Raw genomic sequence first — 21192 nt, 5'->3', positions numbered from 1 at the left:
GTAGCACCATATTTCATTTTTGGCAGGAGTGAAAACGCAGATAGTGCATTCAATGGATTGTACTGTTGTTTGACAACATACCGATTGTTCAGATGAAGAGACCTCTTTCAGAAAAACAACTACTTTCCGTAGACCTACAGTATGACCACCGTCTCTATACTGGCGAGATGAATCCAATCTTCAAGCAAAAGGAACTGGATGAATTTTTGAATGCTATCGATCCACAAATCGTTCGAAATGACTAATTTGAAACTAATTTGCAAAAACTGGTAAGACATTGAGCCTCACGATGTGCACATGAATAATGTACTGCCACCTCTTTTGAGCAGTCCCCTGCTGAATCTGCTTGACAGATGCTTCTGCTTGGTCTAAAGTCCTCTACAGGCAGGCAGCTACAATTTATATACATGTAAAAATTATAAAAAAAATAACTCCTTAAAATGTACTATATTGTTAAAAGTTTTACACATGCACATGAACTTTAATGACATCCCATTCCTGATCCGTAGGGTTTAATATGGAGTTGGCCCACTCTTTGCAGCTATAACAGCTTCAGCTCTTCTGGGAAGGCTTTCCACAAGGTTAAGGAGTGTGTTAACGGGAATTTTTGACCATTCTTCTAGAAGCGCATTTGTGAGGTCAGAAAGCTTGGGTCGCAGTCTCCGCTCTAATTCATCCCAAAGCTGTTCTATCGGGTTGAGGTCAGGACTCTGTGCGGGCCAGTCAAGTTCCTTCACACCAAACTCGCTCATCCATGTCTTCATGGATCTTGCTTTGTTCACTGGTGCGCAGTTAGAACAGGAAGGGGCCATCTCCAAACTGTTCCCACAAAGTTGGGAGCATGAAATTGTCCAAAATGTTTTGGTATGCTGAAGCATTAAGAGTTCCTTTCACTGGAACTGAAAAACAACCCCACACCATAATCCCCCCTCCACCAAACTTTACACTTGTAGTCAGGAAAGTACCGTTCTCCTGGCACCCGCCAAACCCATACTCGTCCATCGGATTTGCTCTACACCACAGCATCCGACGCTTTGCATTGCACTTGGTGATGTAAGGCTTAGATGAAGCTCCTCGTCCATGTAAACCCATTCCCCGAAGCTCTACGCACCGTACTTGAGCTAATCTGAAGGCCACACGAAGTTTGGAGGTCTGTAGCTGTTGACTCTGCAGAAAGTTGGCGACTTCTGTGCACTGCGAGCCACAGCATGTGGTAACCCACTCTGTGATTTTACGTGGCCTAGCACTTCATGGCAGAGTTGCTGTTGTTCTCAATCGCTTCCACTTTGTTATAATATCACTAAGAGTTGACTGGTGAAATTTCCTCGCTACTAAATATTCAACTATGGACTTATTGCACAGGTGGCAATCTATCACAGTACCACACTTGAATTCACTGAGCTCCTGAGAGCGACCCATTCTTTCACAGATGTTTGTAGAAGCAGTCTGCATGCGATTGCATGCAAGTGATTGGAACATCTGAATTCAATGATTTGGAGGGGTGTCCCAATACTTTTGCCAATATAGTGTATAATGATTATCTCCCAAAACATTGGGGACAAACTTGGAGAGACACACATCCTCTTAAAATGGTTGCTACACCCCTGTCTAGGACCCATTTTTTTATATAATTGATGCTTTTGCAACAATAAATAAAAAACACATTGAACTTGTACCTGTTCTGGGGTGCAGAAGATGTGCGCGTCGTCCTGGCAGAAGCGTCGGACTCTGGTCAAACCCCCCAGCGCCCCTGAGTGTTCATTACGGTGCAACGCTCCAAAATCTGCCCAGCGTATGGGAAGCTCACGCCAAGAACGCACCCTCTGCTCGTACATCAAACTGCACGGAGGACACAGTTACTGGACTCAACGGGTGGAGGATTCTTCATTCAATTCAAAGAGAGATGACATAATGCAAAATCTTTCTTATAATTTAAACAAAATTAATGTAAATTAAAATGACATACTTTCTAACATACACTACCGATAAAAAGTGTGGGGTTGGTAAGATTTTTTTTTATTGTTTATTAAAGAAGTCTCTACTGCTCACCAAAGCAGCCTTTATTTGATTAAAAAAAGTTTTTAAAAAAGTAATAGTGAAATATTTCAATTTAAAATAACTATCTGTCTATTTTTAAATGTAATTTATTTCTGTGATGCAAAGTGATTTTCAGCATCCTTGCTCCAGTTTTCATTGTCAAATGATCCTTCAGAAATCATTACAAAAACAGAATTAATTTGAAAGAGTAATCTTTTGTAACATTATAAATGTCTTTACTGTCACTTTTGATCAATTTAATGAATCCTTGCTGACTTAATTTTCATTTCTTAAAAACAAAAACAACCTTTTGACCGGTAGAGTGTATGAATTAGATGAGCAAAACTATTCATACCATGATCAAAAACATGGACGTTTTCGACATTTTTAATCACTTGGATGTTTCGGTATGAATAGTTTAGGTGCCAAAAACTGAAGACTCAGATTTCAGCGGTGGCGGACTCACCAGTGAGCGGGGCAGTTCATGGGTTTGAGAGCGAAGGTGTGCGGCTCACAGGTCACTGTGAACATGTTCTCACTGTAATGCTCCCAGTGACCTGATCGCTCCCACAGAGACGTGCTGTACAGGGTTGGGGTCACGACCTCACTGAAGCCCCGCCTCCTGTACTCACTCTGACAGGAAGAGGAACTAGTTACATTAGCATTACATATGAAATAATAATAAATGTATTATTATTATTATTGGAACAGTTTATTGAACCTTTAGACAAAATATAAAAGAAAAAAGGTTTGTACAACCCCAAATCAGAAAAAGTTGGTACAAATTGTGAGTAAAAAAGGAATGGAATAATTTACAAATCTCATAAACTTATATTTTATTCACTATAGAATATAGATAACATATCAAATGTTGAAAGTGAGACATTTTGAAATGTCATGCCAAATATTGACTCATTTTGGATTTCATGAGAGCTACACATTCCAAAAACGTTGGGACAGGTAGCAATAAGAGGCCAGAAAAGTTAAATGTACATATAAGGAACAGCTGGAGGACCAATTTGCAACTTATTAGGTCAATTGGCAACATGATTGGGTATAAAAAGAGCCTCTCAGAGTGGCAGTGTCTCTCTGTGTCAAGATGGGCAGAGGATCACCAATTCCCCCAATGCTGCAGCGAAAAATAGTGGAGCAATATCAGAAAGGAGTTTCTCAGAGAAAAATTGCAAAGAGTTTGAAGTTATCATCATCTACAGTGCATAATATCATCCAAAGATTCAGAGAATCTGGAACAATCTCTGTGCGTAAGGGTCAAGGCTGGAAAACCATACTGGATGCCCGTGATCTTCGGGTCCTTAGACAGCACTGCATCACATACAGGAATGCTACTGTAATGGAAATCACAACATGGGCTCAGGAATGCTTACAGAAAACATTGTCGGTGAACACAATCCACCGTGCCATTCGCCGTTGCCAGCTAAAACTCTATAGGTCAAAAAAGAAGCCATATCTAAACAGGATCCAGAAGCTCAGGCGTTTTCTCTGGGCCAAGGCTCATTAAAAATGGACTGTGGCAAAGTGGAAAACTGTTCTGTGGTCAGACGAATCAAAATTTGAAGTTCTTTTTGGAAAACTGGGACACCATGTCATCCAGACTAAAGAGGACAAGGACAACCCAAGTTGTTATCAGCGCTCAGTTCAGAAGCCTGCATCTCTGATGGTATGGGGTTGCAAGAGTGCGTGTGGCGTGGGCAGCTTACACATCTGGAAAGGCACCATCAATGCTGAAAGGTATATCCAAGTTCTAGAACAACATATGCTCCCATCCAGACATCGTCTCTTTCAGGGAAGACCTTGCATTTTCCAACATGACAATGCCAAACCATATACTGCATCAATTACAATATCATGGCTGCGTAGAAGGATCCGGGTACTGAAATGGCCAGTCTGCAGTCCAGATCTTTCACCCATAGAAACATTTGGTGCATCATAAAGAGGAAGATGCGGCAAAGAAGACCTAAGACAGTTGAGCAACTAGAAGCCTGTATTAAGACAAGAATGGGACAACATTCCTATTCCTAAACTTGAGCAACTTGTCTCCTCAGTCCCTAGACGTTTGCAGACTGTTATAAAAAGAAGAGGGGATGCCACACTGTGGTAAACATGGCCTTGTCCCAACTTTTTCCCAAATGTGTTGATGCCATGAAATTTAACTTATTTTCCCCTTTAAATTATACATTTTCTCAGTTTAAACATTTGAATGTTTCTATGAATCTATTTTGTATTCTGAATAAAATATTTTAATTTGAAACTTCCACATCATTGAATTCTGTTTTTATTCACAATTTGTACAGTGTCCCAACTTTTTCTGATTTGGGGTTGAATATGTTTTTTGTTGAGTATCATATTTGATACATCAGGCTTGTATGCCTCATATAGTATGATATAGTGAAGATATGGAGCTCATACTCAGAGGAAAAACAAACACCTCAATTTTGCTCAGTTTGGGCCTCTGAATAAAATTATGAAATATGTTGCAGATGCTGATATTTATATGGCCAAGAAGTAAGATGAAATTATGATAGCTTGTAATGTAAATCAATGAGATCTTTAGAACAGTATAGCAAATACTTACAATCATATAAATATCAGTTGTCACTCTATATCTCCCAATAATGTGTCTTAGTAAGATGATTATTCAATACATAGTTTTATGATCAAAACTTTGTAGTTTCAAAACATATAATGCAATGCAAAACAATGATGATTGAGAGATGAACAAATAAACCTTCTTCAAAAGCCTGATGGATCATATTTGACACATTGTAGCTTTTCTAAAGTTTTCTAAAAAATGATGTATGAATCAAATAAACCAAAGTTGCTTCAGTCCAGTAAGTGTTCACTTTGACATATTGTTTTAAGTTATTCAGCAAAAAGACATGTGAAGCAGGACCTAAAGGTGAACGTTTTTACAATTATACTAAAAGGTGATCATTTAGTGGCCTTAGACATTTGTGTATCAAATATATCAAATACTGTAGCTTTATGGGGTTAAGATTATGAGAAACAATGTAAAGCAAGTGTGTCCAACTTTTAAGTGGTGCAGTGTGTCTTTGGCCACTGTATAATGACCTACACTTCTGCTCACTTCAACTGCCCTACAATGAGTAGGACATACTGTAGTCCTATTAGTACATCCACTCAATAATGTACATAATATGTGTGCTTATTCTCTTACAGAGTAATGCACCATGTTATAATATTGCTGAATGTGAGAAATGTATGTTGCAAGCATATGCAAGGGTGAAACCGTGCTGACGTGGAACGAGTTTGTACCTTTATAAAGTCAGTGAGCGTATTGTATATATGAGCTCCTTTAGGCATGAAGAAACAGCTGCCAGGACTGACATCATGAAAGAAGAACAACTCCTGCGCCTGTGACACGTCAAAAACAGAACATCAGAGCCAGCTGGAAAACGTACAAATAAACAAAACATTGTTTGAGATTACATTGCTCTGGCTGATATTCCACTCGTCTCGGGCTTATTCTGACACCTAGTGACATGAACAAAGCTTCATGCAAAAGCAAAGGCTTGAATGGTATGACATTGTAGAAATGCTCTACTAGCAGTCATGGCTTGGCATTTCATCAATCCCAAATTCAGATTCACCAAATAATACATACACAGCAAAACAAAACAAAACAAAACAAAACAAAAAAACACACTTGTTTCTTAGGGCTGGGCTGAGACACAAATTTCACAATTCGATATCAATTAATTTGAACAAATAAATATCAGGTACAGAACGTGTTAATTTTTCTAAAGGAAAAAAAAAAAATTGTAAATTAATGCTGTAAACTATATAGGGAAGCCTGTCTATAGGGAACCCTGTCAGTTGGTACTTTTAACATTATTTTCACATTAAAGGTAAAAATTAACTGATTTGTAGGCAAACATTTAAATTGCACATAAGGCAGTTTTTTATAACAATATTGTTATAATAACTTTTCAATGACAATTATGTTTCTACTCCAATTTTTTTTATTTAGACTAAAATCTAAGCAGCAGTGGTCAAAAACTTGTTTTCATGACAGATTTATTCAAACATATATTAAATATTGAAAAACAGGCAAAGAAAAAAATATAATGACTATGTTATATAGTGAATATATTAAACAAATTGCTCCTCTCTAGTGTTATTTTTTTCTAGCTGACTGACAGGTGATCTGACCAATCATAACCAATTCGTCCGAAAAACAAACCAGACAGTATTAACGTCGGTGGACTTTAACTTGAAGAAATGGTGTATAAACGTCTTTCTGCAGTTGAAACAACATACTTAGGAAGTTCATTCATGTTTATTTCATGCTATAACTAGTAGTAAAGATGAAGAGATGATCGGTTCACATGTTGCATGAACTGAAGTGCTACAGGGATCTTAAACAAGAGCCACAAAAAGGTATTTGGGTCATTGAGAAAAAAAGCTTCAGTTTTTTTTTTTAAAAGAAAAATCTTTTCAAGATTGATGTAATGCATATTTTATAGTCATTAACAATGCGTTAAAAAAAAAAAGTTTCAGTTGTTAAATAACATTTCAAAGTGTTAAATACTGTTGTGTTTAAAGTGTTAAAAACATTTTTTTTTACTGTTTTTATGTCAGGTGGTACAACCAAATAGTTACATGCACTGTAGTTGTACCACCTGACATGAAGTGTACAAACCTACCCATACTTGAAATTAACAGTATTTACCAGTATTTGAGAGAGATCTACAAACACTTTAACTCTGCCACAAAGATTGGGATCCTCTGGATGATGCATTACCATGTTTACAGTAATTACCTTGTCAGTTTATAATAAAATTGTGTTTGCTGTTGTGCCACACTGACATACAAATTGCGGTACAAAAGTTTGTACAAAACTATCTCAACAGCTTAAAATCTGCTGATACTTATAATATTTGTTTATATGAAAGGTTTCAAACCTAAAATGAAGCCACAGTATTTCGTTTTTTTTTATTATTAAGACACCATTTTAAATAGTTTCTGTTAATTTGTTCGGACAGTTGCACCACCTGACATTTTAGGGGTTTAGGATAACAAAACATAAAATAATATGCATTTAAATGTACTCAAATTAATTCAAATTTGGAAGCTTTTAAATTTGTAAGACTTTGGCGTGTTGTCGTCCACTAAGACACACTATACAAGATAAAATTAAAGATTTTTGTTCACGAATCACCACAACACCCTGTCAAACAGACTGCGCCAAAATCCGGCTGATATCATGTAGTCTGAACCTGGCATAAAAGATCAATTCTTGGAATTTAAGAAACGCTATCAGTTCATCAAAATGAGAATTGATTAAAACTGAGAAATAAATGTTTCCAACCCAGCCCTACTCTTTATAAATCAAGACTATTTTGACTCCATATAATCATCCTAATGAAGCTGTTGTGAGCCTCTTCATACCAGAATAAGGAATCATTCAGAGTTACTACTGTAGCGGCACGACTAACAACACTCACCTTCCCGATTCTCCTGTGGTCTCTCTTTCTGGCCTCCTCCTGTTCTCTCTCCCATTCCTCTCGTTCTCTTTCTCCTGGAAAAGCAACCCCGATCATCCTGAGGATACCTGAAGCCTCTGTTGATCCGGACAAAGTTACAGGAGACACCTGAGAGAGCAAAAGGTACGAGTAAGAAAATCAAGAGTCTAAAGGCATATTTTTAAATGAGATGTGGACACAATCTGAGCTTCAGTAGATGAAGAGACTATTACATGTCTTCATAACACTACTTACACTACTATTAAAACATTTTTGGGTCAGAATTTATTTGTATTCAGCAAGAATGCAATAAACTGATATAAAGAGACAGTACATACATTTATAATGTTACAAAAGATTTCAATATCATATGCTGTTCTTTTGAACTCTTTTGAATCCTGAAAAATCTATAATTTTCCATAAAAATATGAAGCAGCACAACTGTTCTTAACATTGATAATAATCAGAAATATTTCTTGAGCAGGAAATCAGCATATTAGATTTCTGAAGGATCACGTGACACTGAAGACTGGAGTAATAATGCTAAAAATTCAGCTCTACATCACAGGAATAAATAACTTTTTAAAATATATTACATTAGAAAATTATTTGAAGTGTAAAAATATTTGACAATATTACAGTTTTTACTGTATTTTTCATCTAATAAATGCAGCCACATCGAGCAGAAGAGACTTTTTTTAAAAAACAAAACAAAAACTTTTGAACCCGAGTGTATTTTTTAAACATTTATGGTATTTTTTTGTCCATTTTGGAGCGTGAGAGTCGAAGTCACAGCACAATGTCATTATAGAAAAAGAAGCTGCATGAAGATTCTTCATTCTAGTTTACAAACTAAATGAAGAATGCCATTGTTTATCAAAAGCATGATGTAAATTTTAAATCACATCAATGTACGAATGCATCAACATCAAGACTGGACTAAAGTCTCATTTAAACAAACCCAAAAATGTGGAAGAAAAACAAAATGTTCCATTAATGAAACTGAACTAAGTGCCATGTCATGACCCTAAAGAGAGAACGACAACCTGGGAAAAGGGAAGGGAGACTGTGAAACAGGAAGTGCCACAGATATTAATGCAATAAACAGGAAGTTAACCATACAACAACAATGTAAACACTATGACAACAGCAAGTCAAGTAGCAACATCACAACAAACACATTCAGTCAAACACACTAACAGAGGAGGACTGTCAGCAAAAACTGAGTTACCTGGAGCATCTTGAAGGCCTTCAGGAAGCCTGTGTGTGGCAGAAGAACACCTGAACACACACCCACACTGTCTCCACACCTGACAAAGAGACACAAAGACATCAGACGCCACACACACACACACTCTGCTCCAGCAGGACAGTGAGAGTGACTTCAGACCTGTAGACGCTGACTGTGTTTCCCATTATCTGCTCTTCAGCCAGCTGCAGTCTGACAGCATCATCCTACACAAACACATCGGGTTTTCATGTTTTATGTAGACATTCCATAGATATGACTAGTGAGGACTAGTAAAACAGTCAACTCACTAGTCAGTTGTCATATTTCACAATATTAATAATCTGATCTGCCCTCACAAATACACACGTCAACCGATGAATCACTGTGAATTACTCATTTTGATGCATCAAATTGACCACAAATTTTAAATGACCATTTCTGTTTTTTTAACTTTTCACTTCTAGAAATCCTCCATGGACAGCTTCAGCATCTGTTTGAAGACCACGTCTGTAAACTAGTTTAGTCTTCTTCATTTCATTAAGTGTCATTTCACTAAAGAGTTAAGGGCTTGCTGTGGTTTTCCATAAAAAATAAGCAATTAAGACAGCCATAAATATAAGTTTTGAACTTTTACAGTTGTAATATAAAATACAATTATACTTAAATACTCATTTTATTTTACAGTGAAATATTGCAACAGCAATATTTCTTATTTTGTTTTTATGTAGTCATTTTAGATTTTTTTGTTTAGTGATAACAACACAAAATCAAATTGTGTTATTATCAGCCCTAAAAAAAAAAAAAAAAAAAAAAAAAGCACAGCAAACCTGGATTTAAAAACAAAAAAACAAAAATCACATTTGAAATCACTTTGATCAGAAAAATATTTTTTTCCCCCAAATCATGCAGCCCGAGATTACAGTGGGACTCATTCATGAAACACGAGAAGAACAAATTGTGTAAATCATTCATAAAGCCGTTCTGAAGAAAATTCTCGGATTCATGAAAGTGTCCATATTTTCACAATGTTGGTCAGTACGAAGGAAATATGCATGTTCCCGTAAATGTTACTTAAAACCTCTGACTGTTTTGTGTTCTTTTAGGTAAACTGATGACAACTCAGGCACTGTGTAACAATAATATTTCACAAGTTTGTTTACCCATGTACTGTAGCTAGGCAATCTTAAACCACTGAGGTTGCTGTCCGCAGCGGAGGGACTCGAGGAAGCGGCTTCAACTCTAGTTCTGATGTTTATCCAAGGACTGCTAGTGCTTGGAAGATATGGATGGGTGCTTGTCATTTTTCCGGGTTACCGAGAGTTGAACAATGTTGAAATTTCAATAAAACACAGCGCTTATCACTTCAGTTTTTTACCCGGCAGTTCAATCCTGGGGGGGTGTGGGGGGGACGCAACATATTGCAGGTAATATTGCAGGTATTATTGCATTTTTAGATGCGCTAATTGTTGATAAAACAAATCTGCGAAATCACATCATAGTAACGCATTACTTCCACTGATATTCCATATCAGTGCAACCAAAGCATCTCAGCTGAAGATGTGATCTCTGATCTCTACAGATCTACAGTATAATAACAGAGCCCGTCTACAGAGAGCCTTGGCACTCCCTATTAAGTCCTATTGTACCGAATTTTGGTTGTAGTTCCACCAGAGTTCCACTGGGGGCGATCGCCCATGAGTGCAAAATGAATGGGAGTCTATGGGGCTAGACGGCTAAATCTGTCTCTTTCACCCGATTGCCGTTGAGAAATCTCAGATTTGATTGTAGGTTGCAAGTTCAACATGGGTTATAGGTCGAAAGTTGTACGAATGAACGAGTACTTATGTCCTTTCGATTTCTTACAGGTTGAGTTGTTGTTGCCCATAACACGCTAGCATTCTGCTAATGAACGCTGAATGGTCAGTGAAGGACTGATTACGACCAGAGATGCCGCTTGATGGCATCGTGGCATCCGAAGCGGGACCAGAAACAAACAAAACAAAAGCTCGTCTAGCACGTGCATTTCCCTGTGTTGTCGATGCCTCGAGAGAAAAGAAAGTGCAGAGCGCGAAAGCACCAAAGCGACTGAAGGATTGCCGTAAAGCAGTATCTCTGGTCGTACGATGTGTATGACGTCATTGACACTTTAAAAGACCCTTTAAAGCAAATAAGTGACTCAAAAAAATCTAACACCCAGCAATGTGTAATTTTTTTGCATCTCCTTTCGAATACAACATTCAAATTACTAGACAAAAAATTATATCCTTTGAAAAGTGGATTTTGATGTGTATAGCGCCATAGACCTCCATTCATTCTGCACTCGTCCTGTGAGCGCCCCCGCATGGACAGAGACGTGTTACTGCAGCCAGTCCAGAAACCGGAAGTAACCAGAGAGTGCCAATTCTCTTCATATTAGACATTCTCTGATAATAATAGGAACATTGAATCATTTTGGAGAGTTTCATCATGTTGACTGTCGTAACCGAACGCGACGTGCTGTTTGTGTTTGATGCTGAATGGAGAATGACTGACAGACGCTTACGTGAACTTGAATTTAACGATATTCATCTGTGCCTCACATTAAACAATGTTTTTGTGCCTGTTGTCTTGTATAACAATATCATACGCACAATATCAGATTTGGATCGGTCTCATCTGGTTGAAATGGGCAAAGATAGGCAGTATTGGAGCAATACCGATACTGAGTATCGGATCGGCGCACCCCTAAATTACATCAGAAGTAACTGTAATTGTAAGAGAAAAAAAAGAGTAATACCTTACTTTTTAAAGTGAAAAGTAACGGAATTACAGTAATTAATTAATTAGTAATTAGTTACACCCAACACTGGTTAAAAGTGATTGAATCTGCTCGGAAGAATGTCGGGGGCCTCAACGATTTCAAATCATAAACATTCAACATGTTGAATCGGAAGTCTGAAACACCTGTTGTGTGGGGGAAATCCCGAGGACAAACGCGCACTGTTAAATCTATGATTTTTTTACCGTCATGTTTGTTGTCTGCATTTTCTTTTTAGTGTGAGCCAGCCTTTACAAATCTGATGTGATAAAATCCACAGGAGAGTTTTTAGAAAGGCCCGTTTTACATGCAAATTACTCATTTATTTACGAACGTTTTAATGAATGAGACCCAGTGAGTTTTTTGTCAAAACATTTTCACATCTAAACGAGTAAGAGTAAACTTAAGGAAAACATCCATCCACAGGCACAAGAACAGTGTAAAGCTCAAGAGGTGATGCTGACCTGGAAGAGCTCTTTCAGTTCCTGTACAGTGATCTCAAGCTTGATGATGGGCATCTTCCCAGCTGCCGTCTGCTTACACCTCTGCTCCACCTCCAGCAGAGAGAGAGAGCTATGACATACACAGACAGACACACACAGTTTAATTTTTAGTTTAATTCAATGCGTTAAAAAAAAACTTCTATCAGGAGCTGGAAAGAGAACAGAGTTTACTTGTTTTGTAGCTGATAATCGCAGTACAGGCCCGTGTCTGACACTCCCTCTCGACACACAAGAGCACTGAAGTGATTCTCCATCACACTCCCTAACACACACGCTCCTGTGCGCCACACCACCTACAGCAGAGAAAATTCATTTTTAAAATAAAATACATAATACAAAGAAATCATATTTCTTTGTTTTTGACCCTCAATAAATATTTTTTTCTGTTTGTTCATTTGATTCCCTATTTCAGTTTCTATAAAAGATAAATCAATAAAATATATATAAAAAACAACAATTATACAAAAATATTGCTAATTTTGTGACTTAAAGTGATTCAAATTAATACATTAATATTAATACAAAGAATAAATTATATTTAACATAAAAATACATTATTTAAATACATAATTAAAAGAAATATTTGTTTTTGTTTTTGACCCTCAATAAATATTTTTTTCCGTTTGTTCATTTGTTTCCTCATTTCAGTTTCTATAAAATAAATCAATAAAATAAAATATATAAAAAATAACAATTATACAATCAAAATCAGCATCAATTAAAGGTGGTACGATAATTAAAATGGATTTTATTCTTTTGATTTTAAGGTTAATTGTATTACACAAACAATTTATTTGTATTTTTTTTTTTTTAGTGAGTTTCACCATTTAAGACAAACGTCTTGAATGCACTAAAGCTTGAATACCTGTTTCCCCTCCACTGAGTCAAACCCCAGCAGCTGCAGTTCACAGTCCTCCACAAGAGGGCGACGTAGATCCCACAAATCCCCATTTACTCTGCTCACCACTGCACCTTTAAAACTGTCCACACACACACACACACACACACACACACACACACACACTGGGTTTCTGCATTTTATGAGGAGTATCCATAGACTAGTTTTATGCTGTACAAACTTTACATTCCCCTAAACAGAGCACTAAAAAACATTGTTTTTGTACATTTAAAATAACATTCACTTCCAACATTGACAACATCAATCAGCATATCAACAATGCATGCTGTGGAAGTAAAGAAACCGGTTTGACCTTCTCAGTCTATAAGGGAAAGTTACAGCTGAGAAATATGCTTCATACCAAAAGCCTTAGACAACAATTAGGCGGCTATCCGTCAACACAATTAATATAGCAGATCAGCGAAGAGTGGCAAAATATAGGGGCAATAAGGACAAGGTTAAAAAGCTGAGTGCGAGCTCCAATGCAAAGCTAGGAAGAACAAGGAAAGACAGTCGGACGAACAATGTCAACATCTGGAAGAGGCAAATAGGAAGGGTTACACCTCATCCATGTTTGCTGCAATGAAGATGATGCAATCTAGTTTTTCTGCCCGAAAAGTAACGGTTCGGGATGGAAATGAACTGATTGACCAATGGGAGATCAAGAGCAAGTGGAGAGAATATACAGAAGAGCTGTACGCCAGTCAGACTGAAAACCAAGAAGAACATGAAAATGGCCAGATAGACGGGTAACCCAACATTTTGGAAGACGACACTGCATGGGCTATGAGAACTGCCAAATGAGAAAGCCCCAGGAATCAATGGGATCCCTGCAGAACTTTTAAAACCAGTGCCAATCAGTGTCATCAAAGCTGTGTGCCAAGAGGTGTGGCCTAAATGGCCAAAGGCCCGGACAAGACCTGTGTTTATCCCATTACCAAAAACGGGAATGCCCAAGATGGTTCCAATTATGGCACAATAGCACGGATTACTCATGCCAGTCAGATCCTATTGAAGGTTTTCCAACAGCGGGTCATTGATTAGGAGCTGTCCAAGCTGGCTTCAGGAAGGGTAGAGATACTAGGTTATATTTCCAATATCAGATGGATGAAGACTCAACGTTCCTTCGTTGCTAGTTCTAAAGTAATTAGTAATGTAGGCTTGGGCTCAACTGTTAGCCTAAACTATCAGCTTGAGATTTGAATCCGTGGCAGACGGTAGTAGTTCGCACAAAAGAGGGTTTTTAAAGACACTCTGTTGTTGTTTCTTATTTACACACTTGTGCCGCCGAACCGTTGTATGTGTATGTGCTGTGATTCGGCCACAGGCACACGGCCAGAGCGATATCGCACAGATATTAGTGAGATATTGCTCATATAGACATGAAAATAGCAATGACATTACACATACAAAGTTTTCCAGGTTTGAAATATTTTGTCCAGATCAGTAATTAATGAAGGTCACTGGATATGATGAAGACAGTGTTTCACAGATATATATCAGCAGTGTTTAGTAACTTGCATCTCAATCATGGTAAACATTTAGACGACATGACACACAGTCTGTGGCATATATTTACCGTTCATTCTGGGCGATCTGTAACGGTGCGGTCACACCAGCAGAACCGTTCAGTGTTCTGCCATCAGCCAATCGGATGGTCAGATTTTGTCCTGATGCATCTCCAGTCACCTGGACATGCCGATCACGCAGAGACTCAAATATCCGCAAGCGCTCGGCCTGACTGGCAGACGGCTGAAGCTGAAACAGAGAAGAGTGTGTGAGTCTATACTGAGATGACTCATTAGTCACTGTGCAAAAATAACAGAGACTATCAATAAATTACACTATGGGGAAGGTTTAATATCAGAAGTAAATATGAGGGAGTGGCATAATTTGAAGATGAAATATAATAAAAGAACAACAACTTAAAAATCTGCATGAAAGTAAAACTTCAAGGTCATCAGAGTGAATTACTTGGCATCAAGGACATACCGTAATTATATCAGGCTAACCATATATACAGTTATTACATAACATTTATAACAATATACAATGAGGCACAAAATTCTGAGACCAGTGACCACTAACGAAAATGTGTATTTTTTTTTCCATTACAAATTACATACGAGCATTATAATTGAAATGAGAAGTTTAATTAAAAATATTTACATGAATGTCACAATATCTCAGTATTTGGTGCATCTTTTGCTTTAATGACTGGATCATTGAACATGAACTAAACCTGATGATATTCTTCAGCATGATTTGAGATGATCTAAAGAATTCTGTTTATCTGTACAAAAATTCACATGGCCAATGTTACCTATGTTTAAGAAAAAGCTGAATATTTTCTTTTTCATCATAACATTTATATTAAGTATTTTTTTTCTAACATATTTATTAAATAAAGCAATTTTAGTGTGGTCTCATAATTTTGGTCCCCATTGTAGTACTGCTATCTATGTTATGTTACAGTAATCTTCATTTATATATACCTTTTCATAATAGTAGTTTTAACTGAACGTTAATTTTAATATATTCATATATTTAAAAGTGCATAAATAAAATTTAGCACATTTAAAAAGTGTCTGAATCCAAACCTTTCATTATTACTTTACACATAAACACACATTCACGCTATTCTAATTCCACTTCAAACAGGTCTACTAAGAACAATGTGTCACTACATGACATGTCTGTCAGATCCTCATCAGTCACATCACAAAGAATCCTGCACACCTTCCCGTAGTATCTGCTGCTCCGGACCGCTGCTCTCACTGCCGCCTGACAGACGGGCCACCTCGAGAACACGGCTACAAGCATTTTACACTCAAAACTCAAAGCTACGGCTCCATCATTTCCCCTATAAGCATCAAATGTTGCCCTCTCTCAGCGGGCCGCCATTTTACAGGAACTACTACATCGTCACAGAGCAAGACACCCGATTCGCCGAGAACAATCGAATGAAGGCGGGATCTGTGTGAGAAACAACCAATGAGAAGCGAAACCAGAGGTGCGTCATGAGCGTCCACTCAGTGCGCAAGTAAACACAATCACTGACAGCTAAACGCTCCGGATTCTCCTGTATATAAACACAACACATTCAAATAAACGGATTTTACGGAGGACTGAAGAGACAACAGTGACGGTTTATGAACTGAACACTAAAATTATATCGAACCAAAGTAAGACAATATATTTAGAGAAACAAGCTCAAGTTAATGCTCCATCACTTCTGCCTCCTATAGCCTGATCTTACATTATACGGGGTAAAAAAAAATCCACATGCACTCAAAACACCCTGTTATTTCGACAGGATCCTAGAGACGAAATCCAAAATCATAAGACTTAAGCATTCATTTATAAATGTCTTACAATGACAACAAACTGGTGCACTTTACTAGTGAGTGCAGCTGTCTTCTAAGGGAGCCTATGTAAGGACATTGTTCCACAGCGTTTATATAAGCATTACCTATAGATAAGCAATCAGACTTGTTACTACAGCTTTACGGGCAAGTCAAAAAGAAAACGAAAAAAAAAGAAAAGCAGATTACTGCAAATTTTAACTAATCTGCCTATATTAAACAGTTAAAGAACATTATGAATGCGTTTCAGACACAGCTCCATCTTAGTTTCAAGTAAGCAGTGTGTAAATCTGATTCTGCCTGGTCTGATTGCAGTAAATTAAACCACACTCCCTCACCATTAGCTTTCAAGTACTGGAGTTCAGAGCAAACACAGTATAAACTTCAAGGTACTGTGAGTGTTTATTTGCATGATCTATTGGTCACGGAGAAGGGTAACATGAAAGGGAAAGTGTGTCATCCCTTACTGCAAAATGATTGGCAAGTTTACAAAACTAAACCAGATTCAACAAGTTTACAAGTGTGCAATGTTTCAGATATGAAGAATGCCATCAAGTAATCACTGATTTTCTTTCATCATATGGTGACAATGTTTGGTTGCACAAGATCAGTGACCATCAGGGTTGTCAATGTGAGAAATGGGGGTGTGCTCCAATTGACACTTTACATCAAGATCAAAGATGTTTAGTTGGATATATGTGTGCAGATGTTGTTTTTGTGTCTGACACATTCCCTTTAAATAAGAATCCACAATAACCACCACATGGATCAAATGGTGTGAAGATATTAGTAGTCTATTCTGTTGTCCCAAATCTCTGTAAGTATGTGTCATGAATATAAATGCAAAAAAAATAAAATAAAATAAAATGTAGAACTTGGGAGGTTAACAGTTGTTTAAATTTGCTGTTTGTTCAGTGTCTTAACACTGCTTACCATCAGTCATCAGTGTCATTACTGCAAGGCGACAGAATTCAAGTCTGCAGTTATCAATAGAACAAATAGTATTGCAAACAAAATTTGATTTAAATCACGAGAGGAGTCATGATGGCGTTGGGCGTTTAGATAGTTGCAGAACAATGATGCAGGTTTTGCTGTTGTTTTCTGATAACAGTACTGCATATCAGTTTAATTAACTAGACCACTCAGACAGCTATCTGTACATTTGACATGACTGAAAGGATCCACATTTTAGTCTTTGACAGAATTGAGCAGTAAACCTGTGGTGCAGCTGGTACAAAATGTATAGATGTGGTTCCAACTGAAGGAATGACTCGCATTTCACCCACAACTGAATACTCATTACATTAAAGCATCTGGCAGATTCTTAATTTCATTCTGTTTGTACATAGCATGCTGATGTGCAACAAAGCTGCTATTACAAATATTTTTAAATAAGTCTGTGGGTTCTCTGAAATGCTCCTCGTGGAAAACACTCTACACTGAATTCAAATGTTGTCCAAAAGAAGACACTAAAACATGCCCCTCAAATAATCAACTTTTCAGCACTTAAAAAAAAGAAAAAAAAAAAAAAAAAAGGAAAAAGATTACAACTTTTTTTCTAACACAATGGACGAAAAACTCCATCAATGTACAGGTTACATTCACATTTAAGTTGTCAAACATCATTTTGTTGAAAAGCAGTGTATCAACATTGTTGTGAAACAATGTACTATTTTGCTTTAGTTTTACGAACATGTGAGACATTTTGAAAATGCAATGCATGGAAGTGTGGTTCGTAATGAACACAGACAAACAGATTTCAGTCATGTGTACATAATAAAGGGTTAAACTAAGTGTCATAATCTTTAAATTCTAGAGACAAAGAACTGACATTTCAGATACAATGGGAAATTGGAAATAATTAAACCAAACTAATTATTTCGTCAACTTTCATTTGAACCTAATGTTCAGAGCTGTGTATTTTAGCTCTGCACATTTCTGAAAACATGTTGGACATTACATTACGGTATAAGACTTACAGGACAACAGAATTGCTGTTAAGTAAAAAATAAAAAGGCAGAAAATAATCCAGGTACATTTGTTCTTGAACAAAGTATGAGACCACCTGTAAAGAAAAGTCTCCTTCCTTTCAATAATATTTCTCATCACAATGCTTTTATTTAGCAGAATACATGTAAGATCTATTGAAACTGAAGGGGAAAAAAGCAACAAAAATTGCAAGGGAACTCTTGAAAAGCACTCAAAAACTACAGAGTAGTTATGCCTTGAACACTTGGTTAGCTTATACTGTATGTAGTGTCAGCCAAAATCTTCACATCTTGGTGAAGGTTGATAAAGTGGCTGTATTTTAGCATTATGAAGCTTAAAGACCACTACAAGCAATCATGGTTGCCCAGCATTATGTCTATGACAATAATTTAATCACTCAGAAATAAAGCAAAGTTGAAATCCACTGGCTCTATGCTTGAAGTGGGAGAGTAACAGAGGTTAACAGACAGAAAACAGTTCTCTGTAACCTGTAAACAGCAGAAACAAGTATTTTACATGAGAAACAATAGAAAAACAAGTGTTATAGGGTGGGAAAGTGAAGGAAGTTAATTGAAGGAAAGAGATAGTCAGCGTATCCACTAGTCATCCATAATACACACTCATACACTCTCCACAATCACTCTCTTACATTACACAAACTGAACAGGATAACCACCTTTTGCATTCCTTCATATGGATGTTTCTGAATCTCCACATTCTCCTCATTTGAAAACTTCTCTTCCTCTATGAAGAGTAGTGCTGTAACATGGCTGCTCTAGGGCAGGGCGTGTCAGTGCATGTGTATTTACATGCAGTATAAGTCTCACGCTGTGATTCACAGGTGATGCTAGCTTGCTACACTGCCCATTTCAGGTTGTGCAGAGCCTTTAGCACTCATTCTAAGATGCTAATATCGAGGGGGCAAGAATGGTCTTTTGGGTTGGTTGAAAGGGCCACTACTGAAACTGCCAGCGGGACGTTTTGTCCCAGGCAGGAGGGGCTCACGGTTAAGGGAGGGGGGCAGGGAACCTCTGGGAAACTGTGGAGAACGGAGAGCATGATGCTGGTTTGGTAAGTGGAGGAGGGACAGAGGGGAGGAAGGGCGGCGGGGTCTCTTATTTGGGGAGTTGAAGGGTAGGCGGTTGGGGATGGACATGTGAGTACGAGGTTCACCTACTGGGGATGGAGGTGTGGTTGGGGTAGAGGGTGATGGTGGTGTGGGACTAGGGCCCTCTCGAATTCTGCCCAGGAGGGGTGGGGGAACTCCAGGGGTGCCAGGGCGATGAAGAGGTGGGGCGTGGCGCAAGGCAAACTGCTCTTTCACAGTGCCTGGCCGTGGGGGTTCACCTAACAAGGAAGGGAGTTGGGGTTTGCCGCCTCTTGGAGGTGCGCCACCACCGCTACCAAGTCCCGTTCCATCGGGACGGAGATTGACAGGTGGGAAGGGTAGGACTCGATCTATGGATACAAGGACACCACCAACCATAACAGAGGAGGTTGGGGAAAGGTGGTCTCTAGGAGGGGGTGGGGTTTGAGGCATGGGTGGAAGTGGTGGTGGGACACGAGGAATAGAAGAGGGAAAAAAAGGAGGGGGATGATGGTGCTGAGGAATGCAATGAGAAGGCCGTGTATGGTCCTCATTTGAGTAGGGTGGAGGTGGGTACTGCAAAGGGGGCGGAGGATGAGCAGGGAGAGGAGGAGGAAGAGAAGGGACCAATCCCAATTCTTCAGAATTCTCATGGCCGTGACTACGAGGGCGATGTGGGGGTGGGGATTCCATAAACTCCTCCTCTTCATACCAGGCCCCACCAACTCTAGAACTAGCATTGCTTCCCCTTCTTGGGCCTCTTCCAACCAAGCGGATGCTTTCCACCGTCTGAATGCGGTTGCCATAATCGAGGGTTTCGATTGCAACTCCCTCATTGGAGGATGAAGAAACAAGAGTCTCAATGCGATGGTAGTGGTCTCCATTGTCGGCCGAAGCTTTCCTCTCCTTGTCTTTCATCCCATCTTCAGATCCTCCACTTGACTTGCGAGAGGCTGCACTTTTCTTTATCTCTCCGTCCATCTTTGATTTTATTCTCTGATCCTGCAGCATGGCCGCTGATGGAACGTTCAAACCCACTCCTTTTCTTTTCAGCCCTTCTTCATCATTGGTTTTGGTCAAAGCCTTGACCGATTTAGTCGCATTTGGGCTAAAGGCAGCAAGCCTCGAGGGTGGTGGGGTGCGGTAATCCCGATCTTTCCGCTCATTTTCTCCCAGAGCCTCTCGTGGAGTGATCACTGCATCCCAGGGGTCACTGTGATAGGCTGTAGGTGAAAGGTTATGCCCTCCAGACATACCTGCACTCTGGGGGTCATTGAGGACATGGGGTGAGTCCATGATTTCGTCTTGAGTGGGTGTGCTACCGCTTTCATCTCGGACAGGGGTGCCATCCAGATTTTCCCCAACAACTAGGAGAGGGCTATTGCTGCCCACGTCGTCCAGGCCAAGTCCGAGAGCGCTGAAACCAGGATTCCCTTGAAGGAAACTGTTGATCTTAGACTCCAAGCTGGGCAATGCCACAGCCTCACTTTCACTTTCTACGTCTTTCTCCTTCTTTTTTTCTCGTTCTCGTTCCCTTTCTTTTTCTTTTTCTTTTTCCCTTTCCTTCACCTTCTCCCACTCTTTCCCTTTCTCTTGCTCGGACTCTTGCTTGAAACTGTTGCCTGTGGGCTTTAGGGTCTTCGGTGTTGTTGGGGTGGTTGTGGTGGAGGTCGCTGCAGCTTTGGTGACAGCTGAAGAGGATGTAGAGGCAGATGAAGATGGACCAGGGTCTGGAGTGGTGAGAGTGCCCGAACGAGCTGATGAAAGGAGAGATGACAAAC

General features: G+C 38.8%; 2 protein-coding genes across 4 annotated transcripts in view; both read right to left on the bottom strand.

The window, feature by feature from the left end:
- The window catches only part of tars2 (threonyl-tRNA synthetase 2, mitochondrial), a 26048-nt gene extending 6909 nt beyond the window's left edge, over positions 1 to 19139 (bottom strand). Inside the window, exons 1-11 of one of the 3 annotated variants that reach the window (XM_081389360.1) lie at positions 19001 to 19139; positions 14550 to 14728; positions 12938 to 13052; positions 12244 to 12365; positions 12034 to 12142; positions 8932 to 8996; positions 8773 to 8851; positions 7524 to 7670; positions 5332 to 5430; positions 2504 to 2670; positions 1677 to 1839 (exon numbers count right to left, since the gene is read on the bottom strand). In XM_081389360.1, the coding sequence (XP_081245486.1) occupies positions 1677 to 1839; positions 2504 to 2670; positions 5332 to 5430; positions 7524 to 7670; positions 8773 to 8851; positions 8932 to 8996; positions 12034 to 12142; positions 12244 to 12365; positions 12938 to 13052; positions 14550 to 14728; positions 19001 to 19009 (1254 nt within the window). In that variant the 5' untranslated portion in view covers positions 19010 to 19139. Of the gene's footprint in view, positions 1 to 1676; positions 1840 to 2503; positions 2671 to 5331; positions 5431 to 7523; positions 7671 to 8772; positions 8852 to 8931; positions 8997 to 12033; positions 12143 to 12243; positions 12366 to 12937; positions 13053 to 14549; positions 14729 to 15709; positions 15900 to 19000 lie in introns of those variants that run through there. The other 2 variants (XM_081389361.1, XM_081389359.1) reach the window with 2 other exon arrangements.
- rprd2b (regulation of nuclear pre-mRNA domain containing 2b) overlaps positions 18432 to 21192 on the bottom strand; it is a 36513-nt gene continuing 33752 nt past the window's right edge. The window contains exon 10 of the mRNA XM_081389358.1: positions 18432 to 21192. Coding sequence (XP_081245484.1) covers positions 19232 to 21192 — 1961 coding nt within the window. The 3' untranslated portion in view covers positions 18432 to 19231.

Source organism: Scardinius erythrophthalmus (assembly GCF_964197995.2).
Source record: "Scardinius erythrophthalmus genome assembly, chromosome: 16".
Classification (NCBI taxonomy): Eukaryota; Metazoa; Chordata; class Actinopteri; order Cypriniformes; family Leuciscidae; genus Scardinius; species Scardinius erythrophthalmus.
Note: the sequence above shows the minus strand (reverse complement) of the source record. Positions and strands in the feature narration are given on the sequence as shown.